The 15,843-nt window shown below is 33.8% G+C and overlaps 1 protein-coding gene across 4 annotated transcripts; it reads left to right on the top strand.

Moving 5' to 3' along the window:
• The first annotated feature begins 800 nt into the window (after positions 1 to 800).
• Positions 801 to 14,579, top strand: LOC129259378 (uncharacterized). 4 transcript variants are annotated; one of them, XR_010293402.1, is made up of 3 exons: positions 801 to 1,281; positions 11,265 to 13,377; positions 13,584 to 14,079. XR_010293402.1 is itself a non-coding variant. In XM_064098624.1 (2 exons), exon 2 carries the CDS (start codon positions 11,716 to 11,718, stop codon positions 12,589 to 12,591), a length of 876 nt encoding a protein of 291 aa, XP_063954694.1. In that variant the 5' UTR covers positions 10,824 to 10,970; positions 11,265 to 11,715; the 3' UTR covers positions 12,592 to 14,579. The 4 variants fall into 4 exon arrangements, 1 of the variants encoding a protein (XP_063954694.1); XR_010293401.1 differs by lacking the exon at positions 801 to 1,281 and adding an exon at positions 9,020 to 9,104; XR_010293400.1 differs by lacking the exon at positions 801 to 1,281 and adding an exon at positions 10,820 to 10,982.
• Positions 14,580 to 15,843: the final 1,264 nt, after the last annotated feature.

A 15,843-nucleotide genomic window follows, 5' to 3' on the forward strand; every position in this document is an offset into this window, starting at 1 on the left:
CCATCACTACGATGTTGTAGAGAAGGTGAATATCATCGTAAACAACTTTGGATAATAATGCGTCTTTTTTCGGGAGGTCATGCGACCTTTAAGAGTTTACGATTACCTCCGCCATCACTACGATGTTGTAGAGAAGGTGAATATCATCGTAAACAACTTTGGATAATAATGCGTCTTTTTTCGGGAGGTCATGCGACCTTTAAGAGTTTACGATTATCTCCGCCATCACAACGATGTTGTAGAGAAGGTGAATATCATCGTAAACAACTTTGGATAATAGTGCGTCTTTTTCGGGAGGTCATGCGACCTCTAAGAGTATACGATTACCTCCACCATCACTACGATGTTGTAGAGAAGGTGGATATCATCGTAAAAAACTTTGGATAATAGTGCGTCTTTTTCGGGAGGTCATGCGTCCTCTAAGAGTTTACGATCACCTCCGCCATCACTACGATGTTGTAGAGAATCGGAAACAACTTCGGATAGTAGTGCGTCCTTTTCGGTAAGAAATGCGACCTCTAAAAGTTCACGACGGACTCCGCCATCACCACGATGTTGTAGAGAAAAGGTCTATCGTTGATCGCGGTAGTGTCGCGCGCTGCAACATCATTATCTTCTTTTCCTTCCTCCGATTATGTCGGAGATCAAAATAAATCATCTTCTTCCTCCGCTTTTGTCGGAGATCAAAACAAATTCTGTCATCAGTGTAGCTTGCAGCATTTGTCCACGTGCCGGCCACATACAAATTTTAATGTATTTTTTTGTTTTTGAATATCTTCCGATCCGATATCCGAACCGATTCCGATTTTAGGAGCAAAACATCCGAACCGAACTCTGATCCCGTTATTGCTCTAACTTACAACATTACATGTATCTCATAATGTAATATCTCAGCAATAGCTTTATTTCAGAACTATCGTAACAATGGAAAACACTTGTCTGAAAACCAGGTCTGAAAACAGTCTCAAAATTTCTGTAGAGAACTCTTTTCTAGGAAAAAGATTTTTTGCCTCTCATGTTATTAATCTATAAGAGAGCCTTTTCTGAGCTGTCCTATTTTTTTTCATATTTTGTGATATGAGGTTTTATTAGCCCTCCATGATAAACACCTTATGAAAGGCATCAAACATGATAATGTGATCCTTATGAAAGCTTCCAAGTACAACTGACATGATTTCATGGACAGATGAAGACCAATATTTCATATCTGGTCGGTTTTTCACAAAGCTGTTGGTTAAGTTACACATGGCTTTACGCACGACTGGAGCATATTCTTGGGTGGTAAGTCAGCTACATAGAGATACATGGTTGTCATTTAAAGGGTCACCAGTCATGCATATTAGTCATTAGAACAGTTTTATGAAACATCCATCGGGTTTGATACATACATGTATAGGGTATCCTTTAAAAAAATATTGAAAAAGATTCACTTATCACCTCTGAATATGATATCTCCTTTTCTTTATTTATAATTTTTCTTTATATGATAGTTTAACAAAAGGCATCATAACATATTATCTTTATGAAAGTTACATTCTGGTTTGATACATGTACATGTACCCTAACTTGATAGAATACTCTTATCACCCCTGAATTTGATATCTTTTCTTTATTTGGTATTGTATTTGATAACCTTAGCAGGTACACATACCAAAAGCCCTACCAGTCAGACCGCAGCTCGCGCGATAATGAGCATATTCACGGAGATTTATTCAGCGGCCCTCTAGCGGTCTTCGAAGGAAAACGTGCGATCAATTTGGCTTGATTTTCCCACTGAATTGGAGGGGCTGAAGTTATAGCCCTGTACTGGTCGCTAACTTCAGTTTACGTCGAAACGAATTGTGGTAAGTTATTCTCAAGACCTTCATCTACATTTTGGTATATAATTGTCCATATTTCGACATTTTCAACCTACCATTTTTACCTCTTTAATTGATGCTTATTTTAGTAATATTTTAACTGCGATTTTGTAGTCGGAATTTCTCTTTTGGTTCCTGACTTTGCTACATAACCAAATTGTTTCGATCGGGGTCTTTTAGAAAGAAGAAAAGTCACTGTTCAAAATATGTCAGAACCAACTTGACGCAAACTCACCTTGTATTTTTATTTTAGAGAAAATGATACCCTAAAAATCAAGAAATTTACGTTTTACCCGGAAGTAACCTTCTCGTTCACTCCACGATGGCGCGAAATAATGCCAAAATTACGTTCGTCGCGGGTTGGTAGAATTTCGCCTTTGGTCCCATACGTTGAAACTTCTGTAATGATGGCAGATGGCTCGCATTACTGTATATTTGTGACTGTGGACGGGGGACTTGTTTTTTTTTAAATTAAGACTTAATATAAATAGGAGTGGGCTATACATGGGTCAAAAATACTTTTTTTGTAATTTCAATATGACAACAGTTTTTTTTTATTCCTTGTAGTGTATCTCAACATGAAATGACAATATTTTTTGTCTCGGGTCCGAGAAAAACTGTGCCGGGCCAAAATCCAAAATGGCCGCCAAAGCCCCCCAAAATCACAGTTTTGGCCACAACTTTTTTATTTGGTGGTCAATTTCTCTGGTTTTGGTGTCTATTCATATGTTTTGGGGGGCAGGCAATTTGTTTTTCCTATAATTAGTACTTTTAAACCATTATTTGTAGAGTTAAAAGGTAATTATACCTAAATTTTCCCATTTATGTAGCATTTTTTCAGCCAAAAAGTAGGTTTTATCATCCTGGGGTTCTGGGATATTAGATGGTACAAGGTCAACAATAGCAAGCAGCTTCATATAGCTATATTGCTTTTATTCCTCCACTTTGGGTTTTACGGATATTTGTGAAATATATCTTATTGAATAAAAAAATGTCAATTATCCATGGGGCTATACAGTATACAATGTACTGTACATACATACTGCACTGCATAAATGCATTGGCCACCATGACAGATAACAAGGCTTGTATAAACTATAGTGTCATAGAAATGAGCTCTCGGGTTTAGAATAAGATGCCTCAGAAATTGAAGATATGTTTTGTCTCAGAAATTGAGGACATGTTTTGTCAAATATACTAATTAAGGGGGCGGAGAGAGGTAATTTACACTGTAGCTATTCTGGGCCCCGTTGCATAAAAATTTACCATTATGTTAACTTAACTTAATGGTAACTTGCATGCAATCCTTGATTCTGATTGGCTGTTGATCAGCATTACCATGATACTAGTAGTTACCTGACCCCATAAACATAGGCCAGTTAGACACCAGAACCAGGTAAAAAAAAAAGCCTCCAAATAAAGAAGATAATGGCTAAAAATGTGATGTACGTATATGATATATACATGTATGTGATATTTAAGTGCAATTTACGTTGCTGGTTTCATCATGTACATCAGCTGACAAGGAATCAAATTCACAATCTAATTCTAAACCTTTGAAGCTCATTTCTATGACGCTATAGTTTATATACAGGCCTTGTCATATGGCATGGTGGTCAATGCATGGATATATGCAGTGTAGTATGTACAGTGCATTGTACACCGTATAGCCCCTATGGATAGATTACATTTTATTTTATTTCATAAAATATATTTCACAAATATCCGTAAAACCCAAAGTGGAGGAATAAAAGCAATATAGCTATATGAAGCTGCTTGCTATTGTTGACCTCGTACCATCTAATATCCCAGAACCCCAGGATGATAAAACCCACTTTTTGGCTGAAAAAAAGGCCACAAAAATTGGAAAATTTAGGTATAATTACCTTTTACCTCTACAAATAATGGTTTACAAGTACTAATTATAGGAAAACAAATTGCCTGCCCCCCAAAACATATGATTAGACACCAAAACCAGAGAAATTGAACACCAAATAAAAAAGTTGTGGCCAAAACTGTGATTTTGGGGGGTTTGGGCGGCCATTTTGGATTTTGGCCCGGCACACTTTTTTCTCCGACCCGAGACGAAAAATATTGCCATTTCATGTTGAGATAAGGTAAAAGGAACACAAAAAAACTGTTGCCACAGTAAAACCAAAAATCACCATTTATAGCCCACTCCTAATATAAACGAAGCTTAATAAGTAGATCCCTTCTAAAGTTTTATTCAAATGATTATCAGGTTTCCGAATTCCATCAAGTTTTTATAGATTGAGATATTTCTTGATTTATGTTGAAAATTGTTAACCTTTTTTCTTAATTAGTCGAAGTTGAGCCCCATGATGATTTTTGCCCCATGCTGCGGTTAAGAATTAAATGATGATTAGCTCAGACAGTCTACTCTAGAGACTATAAACAGTTTAAAGTCAAAGTAAAAAGTCTGGTACTCCCGTACTCAGAAGTATTTATAAACCATTTTGTTCAAATAAAAAAATTGTGTCTGTCACAGACAGTACTTAGTTAGTCTCTTAATTGACTTACATGTAACATAATTCATACTTTGAATAATTTAGACTATTTCTCTCTTTTTTGTCTCTTCTACACACAGATCTGCATACTTTCTGACTCTGGTCTCTGCTTGCTACTTCATTCTGGGAGATTCCATCATGTACTATAATGGTCAGACCATGATTTGGACAAAGCCCTTTTTTCGTTTGCAAATTTTGGACAGATAATGATACAACAGAAAATTGATCTTTATCGATATTGGAAACAAAAAAATTAGAGCACAGTTTTGGGGAGGACTAAGAATACTGACTTGGACAGGAATACAGCTTGACAAAAATAAAAATTCACAATTCAAAACCAAAGAACATTTTTGATGCATTGCAAGAAACTTTCTACTCAATCACACATTCCAAAATTAAGGGTAAGTCCTTTGATTAAACACAAACATGTAGTTGATTTGCAATTGAACATAAGTTTCTTGCAATGCCCCATAATTATATTTTGTTCTCAAGCAACTCTGTTATATGTTATCTAATGTGCTGAAGGTTAAGTGCCATGTATGTTCACAATTTTTTTTTTTCGAAAGGTATAATATATTTGTCCTTTTATATGGTATTTGAATGTGGTTACGCCTTGTTTTTGTTTTCCACAGTAATTATTGCATATATGAACAGAAGTGAAATATTTGTTGTGAAGCACTGTATGAATGTTGTGTGATCATGGAGCTATGGTGTGATGGTATTATAATTAATTCATAATTTTTGTTATAAGACTGTAAACCTGGTGGATGTGAGGGAGTGGCCTGGATGAAAGGAAAGTGAGCATGTGTCCAATTACTGATTTGCATATGTTTAGACAATTTTGTTCGTGGATAAATATTAATGTGCATTCCCTATTCCAAGCAAAGAGTAAAGGAGAAGTCCACCCCACCAAAAAATTAATTTGAATTTAAAGAAAAATAAAGTATTGCAGAGAATTTCATTAAAACTATGATTCAAAATTTAAAAAATTACTATTTTGACATTGAGAAATTTGCCTAATTTTATAAAACAATTATATGCTCATCTTGGTCAATGTGCAAATTACAGAACCGATTATGTCACACGCACTCTTATTTCTTGTGTATTTTTTTGTTTGATACATGTACATGACATGTATATTTTATTTTAATTTTCATTAACAAATTTTGAGAGGGATTTTAATTCCTCCATTAACATTCGTAGTTTCCATAAATGTAACCTATTGTGATTCGAGAAAGATTTTTTACATCAAATTTGCTAAAATTTATATAATAAAAATGCAACAAAAATTTAAAAAGTAATTTGATGTGAGTGACATAATCAACTCTATTTGCATACCATTGTTTTGTGTATATAACTGTTTTGTGTAAAAACAGGGAAATTTCTTTATTTATTCAAATACTTTTTTGTTGATGTGCACTTGACCTTTAACTCACTTCCCTTCCCACCCCTGCCCAAATAAGTGTAATCAAGAACTTGAAAATCAAAAGCAGTGATTAAGAAGAAGTAAGAATTAATCATAGAGCTATTAATAATAGCTCCATGATTTAATAAATACAGGCCTAAATAGAACTTCATATGAAAGTAAAAAGAGAATAAAGCTGGGTAGGAACGATGAAGGAATATGATTTAAAGAAAAAGCATAAACATATCCCCATCAACCCCCCCCCCCAAAAAAAAAAAAAAAAAAAAAAAACTCAGTTTGGCGGGTTAGAACCAGGGTCCTTGCACACGTCAAAACATAGCGCTCACGCAATTCGCCATCGATCTCTTCCGTACTACGTCCGGGTTTTTTAAGCTATATATAATGTTGTAAGTCTGTGCGCCGCTGTTGACCAATCAGAACGCGTCGGCAATTCTACTACAATTCCAATCATTTCGCGATGGACATTGCCGTGGTTTTTTGTGGTTCCTGACTTTGCTACATCATGAAATTTCATAATTCTTTTTCAGTCGTAAAGAAGAATGTCTACGCTTTATATTGATTATAATATCAATTTGACGCAAGTGTGATTTCGATGCAAAAATGCGCTCTGTTTATTCACATATATTTCTTGAAAAAACTCATTTTTTCTAAGCTAAATATCGGTCTTCAAAATACATTAAATGTGCATTTTATTTAGCTGATCAGAAATTTCAAAGTTTTATCTATAAAATAAGACCAATTATGTGAGGAATAAACGATTCTAAGAGCAAAAAACACCGATCGGAAAGTTCGTCTTCACAGCTCATTACGTATGCATAACCACGGACGGCTATGCATACCGCTGAATAAAATAGAGCACTTTCGGACGGGCTGCGGACTGACTGCTACCTCAGATAGATAATAACAAAATACAAAATAGCAAATTACCAGAGTAAGGTATTCAAAATGAGAAAAAATACAGACCTTTCAGTTTCATTTTTTCTAGAAATTAAGGAAAATAAGTTAGTAGGCCTACAGTTTTCGCTTTATATATTTAAGTATCCTATTGTTTACTCATCAGTGATAAAATGTAAACAGTAACATATATGTACCACAATTCAAAGTTCAATAACGACTCAATTATCTGCTGGGTTTTTCACAAAGCTGTTGGTTAAGTTACACATGGCTTTACGCACGACTGGAGCATATTCTTGGGTGGTAAGTCAGCTACATAGAGATACATGGTTGTCATTTAAAGGGTCACCAGTCATGCATATTAGTCATTAGAACAGTTTTATGAAACATCCATCGGGTTTGATACATACATGTATAGGCTATCCTTTAAAAAAAATTGAAAAAGATTCACTTATCACCCCTGAATATGATATCTCCTTTTCTTTATTTATCATTTTTCTTTATATGATGGTTTTACCAAAGGCATCATAACATATTATCTTTATGAAAGTTACATTCTGGTTTGATACATGTACATGTACCAGAATTTGAAAGAATACTCTTATCACCCCTGAATTTGATTTCTTTTCTTTATTTGGTTTTCTATTTGATAACCTTAGCAGGTACACATACCAAAAGCCCTACCTCAGATAGATAATAACAAAATAGAAACTAGATTTTAATTCGTCATGCGGACGAATTAGGTGGTCTGTCATGATTTTTCATTCAGTGTCGGCTAATGTTGTAAGGAATGAATCATTTAAATATGATTGATAATCTTCATCATAGACATCATAGGAATAAATTTTGACCATTGCTAAATGTGATTATTAATGTGGTGATGACAATCGCGGATGATTATAATGATGGTGGTGATAATGCAAAACGGTAAATACGAAATGAAGTTTGGAGCACGTAAAACGCCTTAAAAACTCCTCAAAATCTTCAGACGATTTTACCAAAATTGGTTTTCCAAAATGACGCAATGAAAGGCGCCTTAATTTTCACAGCAGCTAATTTTAATCGACAGTACTTTAATGTTTTTATGCAAAATCTTTTTTTTTAATTCTTTGTACTGTCAGCAATTTCTTTTAATGATTTCAAGCAAGAATTTTTACAACATCATTGGGAATGAATTTCACAGAATACTTGAAAATTCATAGGTGATACTTTCTGAAAAATAAAATGTCTTTAATATTTTAATTCAAAATTTCTGCTAATTTCAATAATTTTTAATGAGAAGTTTCACAATGCTACAATATCACAGCATTCACTTCAATACTCATCATAGTCCGGTCTGTTAGCGTCAAAAACACCCTTCTTGTGGACACAGTGGACAAAAGCATGATTTTTTTCTCCAGACCTTTGTTTATGTATGAGAATTGAAAATGGGGTATGCTCCAAAAAATCTGGCTGCAGGAACATCATTCACCAACTTCTAAAAATAGCTTGAATGACATGCAGATTCTAGGAATTATTACATCCAGCTATCCTCAAGCAATTGAGACTGACCTCACTCTGTGACAGTGACCCTAATATTTTGTTTTTGTGAATGCTGCCTTTTGTCATATATAAGGCGTCATGTCCGTTACGCGAATTGTCATGTCCGTTACACCATTTTTATGAAAATGAGAAGTGGTAAGGGAAAATGATTGCTACACATGGTAGGGGGTTTAATTTTAACATAGAATCTGAATTTGCAGTACCTTTAGACAAATTTCCTGTAAGCTGTGAAAACTTTAAGTGAAAAACGTAACGGACATGACACTGATAATTTGGTAAAGAAATCACACAAATCTGAAGACAGATTTCTCTAAAATTGATGAATGGCATAAAATTTAACGATGATTTTCTGTTGATTTAAACATTAATCAACTATTCAAAAGTTAAAAGAGACCTCTGGGACCTTGTTTGCTTTTAGTAGAGACAGGAAAGATAAATTGTTTAAAAATAGCCACATTTTTTACATTTTGCAATTTACTATTCTATTTTTTTTATGATGGAAAAAACTGCAATTTTTTTTTAATATTCTGATTTTTCTATTGGAAATTGAGACTTTATAGTTTACTTTTTAAGAAAATTTGACTGCTTAAGTGAAATCTGAAACTTCATTTTTTCTCTAAAGTGAACATTTTTCATGGAATTGCCCCCAAGGAAAATAAGTTAGTAGGCCTACAGTTTTCGCTTTATACATTTAAGTATCCTATTGTTTACTCATCAGTGATAAAATGTAAACAGTAACATATATGTACCACAATTCAAAGTTCAATAACGACTCAATTATCTGCTGGGTTTTTCACAAAGCTGTTGGTTAAGTTACACATGGCTTTACGCACGACTGGAGCATATTCTTGGGTGGTAAGTCAGCTACATAGAGATACATGGTTGTCATTTAAAGGGTCACCAGTCATGCATATTAGTCATTAGAACAGTTTTATGAAACATCCATCGGGTTTGATACATACATGTATAGGCTATCCTTTAAAAAAAATTGAAAAAGATTCACTTATCACCCCTGAATATGATATCTCCTTTTCTTTATTTATCATTTTTCTTTATATGATGGTTTTACCAAAGGCATCATAACATATTATCTTTATGAAAGTTACATTCTGGTTTGATACATGTACATGTACCAGAATTTGAAAGAATACTCTTATCACCCCTGAATTTGATTTCTTTTCTTTATTTGGTTTTCTATTTGATAACCTTAGCAGGTACACATACCAAAAGCCCTACCTCAGATAGATAATAACAAAATAGAAACTAGATTTTAATTCGTCATGCGGACGAATTAGGTGGTCTGTCATGATTTTTCATTCAGTGTCGGCTAATGTTGTAAGGAATGAATCATTTAAATATGATTGATAATCTTCATCATAGACATCATAGGAATAAATTTTGACCATTGCTAAATGTGATTATTAATGTGGTGATGACAATCGCGGATGATTATAATGATGGTGGTGATAATGCAAAACGGTAAATACGAAATGAAGTTTGGAGCACGTAAAACGCCTTAAAAACTCCTCAAAATCTAATAACTTAATCTTGACGTAATTACGAAATCTCCAAATGAGATATTGACTATATCCAAGAGTGAGAAAAAATTGGGGGTCAACGGACTCCCTGAAGAGCTACAGTGAATTTTATATAGGCATATTTTTGCCCATTTATGACTTATTATGCAAGTTTGCACGCGCGAGTAATGCAAATTTGAATGGACACGCATTCCCGTATTATAGGTCGTAAGAGGCTGAATTAGGTATCAAATTAATCAGAAGATAATGGACAATGGAAAGACATAAAATAAATAATGACTCGAAGATGCATACCGATGGTACATGTAGGTGCAAGAACGCACACGCATACCTGTGCGCGCGCAAATTCTTGACATGCTCAAAATGACCAGAAACATACCCAAACTTGACCACGGTCGACTTGGGGAATTTCAAAATTTTGACGCGCGCGTACGTGCGCGTCGTGACCTTTGCATGACCTCTGATGATATGTCTTCATGACCTGTCACCTGAACTTGATATGATGCAAATATGGATGATTTTTTATGATTACTTGCGATGATATGATCAATCATTTAATTTTACAAAATGGCGCCTAGATGACGTCATCATGATTTGATAACCTTGAAAAGTTTTGTTTCCCATGTCCATAATGATGTCCATACATGACATGAAAATCAAGGAAATTTACATGCCCGATTTTGAGATAAAGTGGGACAAAGATTTGGCAATAAAAATAAAGAAAATTCTGACGAATATAAAAGGTGATCTGTCACTTTCATGACAGACCACCTAAATAGCAAATTACCAGAGTAAGGTAGGCCTATTCATAATGAGAAAAAATACAGACCTTTCAGTTTCATTTTTTCTAGAAAAGGAAAATAAGTTAGTAGGCCTACAGTTTTCGCTTTATACATGTAAGTATCCTCTTGTTTACTCATCAGTGATAAAATGTAAACAGTAAAACATATGTACCACAATTCAAAGTTCAATGACGATTCAATTATAGGACTAGAAAATATTTGCCTACAGAACTTGTAACCTGTGGGTTCTACTTGCACTTGATCTGGATACAAGTACACCTAGTCCCTATTATTCGTGAATAGGCAGTTTTAAGCAGAAATGGCAAAGGAATAAATTATCTTTGGTCGGTTTATGATATGTTTAGTATACAGTTTGGAGAAGAGCATGAACCTCAAATGCTGTGAGTATACAGGTATTTACATGAAGATTTCATTCTTAATTACAAGTTTTTTTAATTGGGAGCATTTAAGTTTATGACAATTTTACAGAATGATATTGATATCAATATAATGATGACATAGATATTGATCTATTTGTAGGAATTATGCAATGTATGTATTTTCAAAGCTAGATAATACTAGCCGGATAAATCTAGATGATGGCAGATAATACCCATGATATTTCAGATTGAAAATGCAGCATACATGAAGTAATAGTAGGAATTCATGAAATATTCTATATTGTATTCCTACAGACACCACACACCACATTGCATCCCTTCAAATCACAGCTGTATGACACAGTCACACAAATGTTCTTTAGAGATATCAAGAAATCCAGTCATCAAGTTGATACACCATCCCAATTATCAGTACGGACAGAGAGTCACCTACAGAGTACTACAGAAATTGTTCATCAAAATATCATCTACAGACACTCAACACAGAAGTAGATTTATTTCTTGAAAGAACATCAACCTGAAGCCAATTAAGCCACCAAGACAGAACAAAACTTGCAAGTACATGTACTGTATGAGGAAGTCACATCTTGCATTTGGGATAAAAATAATCAACTGGACCTGACTGATTTCGAGCATCTTGGAACAAGTATTTCAAATGAATTTGCTCTATAAGTTATCATTATTATTATTATTAGTAGTAGTAGTAGTAGTTGTATGATTATTGTACATAAAGTATAAATTCAACATGAATTTTCTCACCATTTTCATACTAATTATCCTTGTCACATGTGATACATGCATGTGCAAATCCAAAGATGAAAGAAAGACTGTTTTAGAAGGAGATAGTGTACATTTTCACTTCCCATATCCATGTAACAGTACACTAATCACACTACAATATGGCTTAAGAGAGCCCTTTTACAGTTTGAGTGACAATACAGATGCTGATATTGGACCAGTAGAAGTGGACAGATTCACTTTCAAAATAAGAAAAGAACACAGCCATTGCTCATTATTTGTTAGAATTAACTCTGTAATTAGAACTGATGAAGGACTATACATTTTTTTTGCCTTTCGGGAGGGTAATGTACATGGTGATTCATTTAAAAGAATTGCTTTGGATGTTGATTTCCTTCCTGGAAAGGCTTTCTGTACACAAAATGAAGAAAGCGCAACTGGGAATTGGGTAACATTAGACTGTGTTGCTCTAGTTGAAAGTCCATCAGGTCAAATTGACTGTTATCAAAATGGAGAAAAAATGCCTCCAATAACATCACCAACTCAAACTTTCCAAAATTTGAAGCAAACTATAATTGCAAAGAAAACTTATCCTGTTTTTTGTTGTACATCTTTCCAAGGGAATGCCACAGATATGTGTGAATGTAATGATTTTGTATGGGATTTAGCCAATAATAAAAACTTGAGTTCATTGATAGATCCTTGTGGCCCATTGAAATCAGATCAGCATGGAATTCAGACGATAGCCCCTACTATCACTTCCCCGGAACTTGTACCATCAACACTACCAACTGCCAATAAAAATTGCACTCCATGCAGTTCAGACCAACTCAAATATGTTTTTATAATCATTGGTCTCATTTTATCTCTTTCAATTACATAATTGTGATTTGGGTATACCTGTATTAATATCACGTTAAGAAAAGAAAATCAGACTTCTTCAGATGGGAGTGATTCAAATTTGAGAATAACTCAAACACATACATTGTAGATTTTCTGAACCTGCAATAAAGCCATTCTGGCACAATCAATCAATATCAATATGAAGAATACATGAAATGAATTCTTTTTTCATTCTCTTTTTTAAAATTCCATTTAGATGAAGTTTTAATCATAGTAAAAAATGATGAGATTTGCAAGACTTAATCATATTCTAAAACCTCACATATAAACAAATTAATGGTAATGGAATTTTCAATGTTGGATCAACATAATTAGATTTTTTAAATATGAATGGAGTTTTTTGTCATATTTTTTTCTTTTTCTTATTCAAATAAGTGTATCAGGACAAATACCATAATTGTTTGACCATTGCTAAAATATCATTGGAATCATAGTCTATTTCACTACAGAATATTTTGGTAACCACAGTACAACACTCTTTCAAAACTATGAGTTTTAATTATTTCAATTTTACATTGCTCCACTGCATTTTCTAATTTTTTTGTTGAATCAGGAAGCTTGATAAAATATTCAAATGTGTGTTTATTGAGCAGAATGGAATATTAATTTAAAACACAAAGTTGAGAAATAACCTAAAAGGTACTTTACACAATTTACATGAGTGGGTTAACACTAACCCACAATTTAAAATGTGTTGTACTAATACTTAAATCATATCTATGAGCTAAATTTAAGACATGGGTTTCAAAATTGGTTAATTCCAAAGGTTTCGTTTAATACCTTGGTCACATTTGTTCTATGGGGTTACGCGATACGTTGCCCGGAACGGTGCAGGCAGGGGCAGCGCTCTTTTTTCTTTTTTCTCCCTTAAACGTTTTGTGTACCAACTACATATAGGTGGTTTGAATTAAAATTAATAAAACGGCTGTTTTCGACTCGCCGTACGGCCGCCGTAGATCAAATGTGACCAAGGTATAAGTAACCCACAAGTAAAAGGGTGGCATTAGATGTCATTAATTTAACCCGACGTCAAATGATGTTTTATCCCAGGTAGCTTGAACCTCTAAACACAGAGTTCAAAAACCCAGGTGTTGAATTAATACAATGGGTTTTAATTGTGAATACACCTTGAAGAATTTTCAATCAGAAAAAAACAATGCTGCAAATAAAACGTAATCTTTTCTATATTGCTTTAGCACATTGAGGAAGAAAATGCATACCTTTTACATTTGTATAGTTCATGTTTGTAACTGAAAGATAATGATAAATGTGTGGAATGTTGGTTTATTTCACAGGTGATTGATATTTTTTGGTTGTATGTAATTAATCTTGAATATAATCTCTTAAAACTTCTTTCAGTGTACTTGTCACCAAGATGTACTGCCATACTTAAAAAAGGCCTAAATTATCACTAGAAAAAAACCTAATTAAAAGACAGAATGAATACTTGACATACATGTACTACCATGAAAAGCCTTCTATATGTAAATTTGTCTGTTTAGTTTTGTGTCATTGTGTGATGCTAGCTTTATTTTATATGTTTATAATTATGTTGTTGGTTATTTTCTTTTGAAGTGTGGAGTTAGTGTGTTGCATGTAATTATCTTGTATGTGAATCAAGTAAACTAGTGGGGAAAAAAAATCCTTTATGGACAATGAAGTAATTCAATTATCATCAAGGTGAACTCGACCATCTTAATGGTGTAATAAAACAATGACAGGTCACACTTCAAAGTGTGAGGTCAACTCTTCTATGATTCACAAAATTTTTGTGCAAGATTTGAAGGGGAAGTTCCCCCTGAAGAAAAGTTTGTTGTAAAAATAGCACAAAAAATAATAAAAAATATTGGTGAAGGTTTGAGGAAAATCTGTTAAAGATTAAGAAAGTTATTAGAATTTTAAGTTTTGGATATGTGATGTCATAAACGAGCAGCTGCCCCATGTGTTATTCAATATAAAAGAACAATTTTAATGGCTCCTGATGGCTTATTTTTGTTTTCTTTTCATGATCGGATGTGAAATGATTTGTCTACTGATATACAAAAGGTATAGGTCTAGAGTAAAAACCATTTTCAATTAAATAAATTGAAATTTCATTGATTTTCTACTTTTCTTGAAGGTGAACTACCACATCAATGCATGTGAGAACTTGAAGTACATGTACATGTGTAAAGTACATTGTAAACATGGTCTTTGAAATGATAGAGCAAACAAGACTTGGCCAATCAGGGATACTAATTACGTGTATGTTGGTTGGATCATGGACCTACATGTACTACTGTTACCAATGATGTACATGTACATGTACATGTAGGTCCATGACTGCACACTGAAAAGCATACCCAGTTGTATGTACATGTAACCATGGGGATGATTGATCCGACATGTGAGCGACTGCTTGTAGTCCCACATACAAGTTTATGTATACAGAGGGAACAGCACGAAACAATCTCCAGTCCGAGCAGGGAAGTTGATTATAAATGTACATTGTATAGTTTGGAGAAGAGCAGGAATCATAAAAACATACATTATTGCTGTGAGTATACAGATATTTTTTTTTTTTTGGGGGGGGGCATGGAAAATACTTTTATTTCAAGTTCTGTTCCTATAAAAACAAAGAAAAGATTTGCCATCAACCTATTCAAATCTACATGTATAAATTACACAAGTGAATATCTGGTGAAGCAGCAAGGATTACTGTATATTTATGCAGCTCATGTATATTATATTTTAATGAGCTCACCCTTTGTTCTTTTTTTAAAAGTAAGATTAAACCAATAGTCCTTTTTTAACATCTTCAGAATGGAGATACCATGAAAATTAACATTGAAATAATCACCTCTTCTTAATTGATGGCAAACAAAGTATTATCAACATACATTTTCATTGAAAGTCAGATTAAATCCATCATGTTTCATAGATCAACAATATGTGCTTTATAATCTTAATTCCTACAAAATTGCAGTTTAAAATGCAGAGTGACTGAGAGAAGAGCAGATGAGAAATCAACAGACACCATTCCTATCGCAACCTTTCGATCAACATGTATGGTGTAGTCAGGCGAATGTTACTAAAAGAAAGACCTCACGTCAATGGACCATCACAAAAATTAACATGGACAGCCCGAGTTTACAGAGTAAGTACAGAGTCAGCTTGTTGGAAGTATGTGTTCCTGACACCAAAGACAGAAGTGGACTTTTAAAAATTCTCTGATGAAATAGCAACTTCAGGC

Source organism: Lytechinus pictus, chromosome 4, assembly GCF_037042905.1.
Source record: "Lytechinus pictus isolate F3 Inbred chromosome 4, Lp3.0, whole genome shotgun sequence".
NCBI classification, from domain to species: domain Eukaryota; kingdom Metazoa; phylum Echinodermata; class Echinoidea; order Temnopleuroida; family Toxopneustidae; genus Lytechinus; species Lytechinus pictus.

Bases quoted from the DNA above. Each gene is read 5' to 3' on its own strand.
- LOC129259378 (XM_064098624.1), top strand. From the start codon at position 11,716: ATGAATTTTCTCACCATTTTCATACTAATTATCCTTGTCACATGTGAT.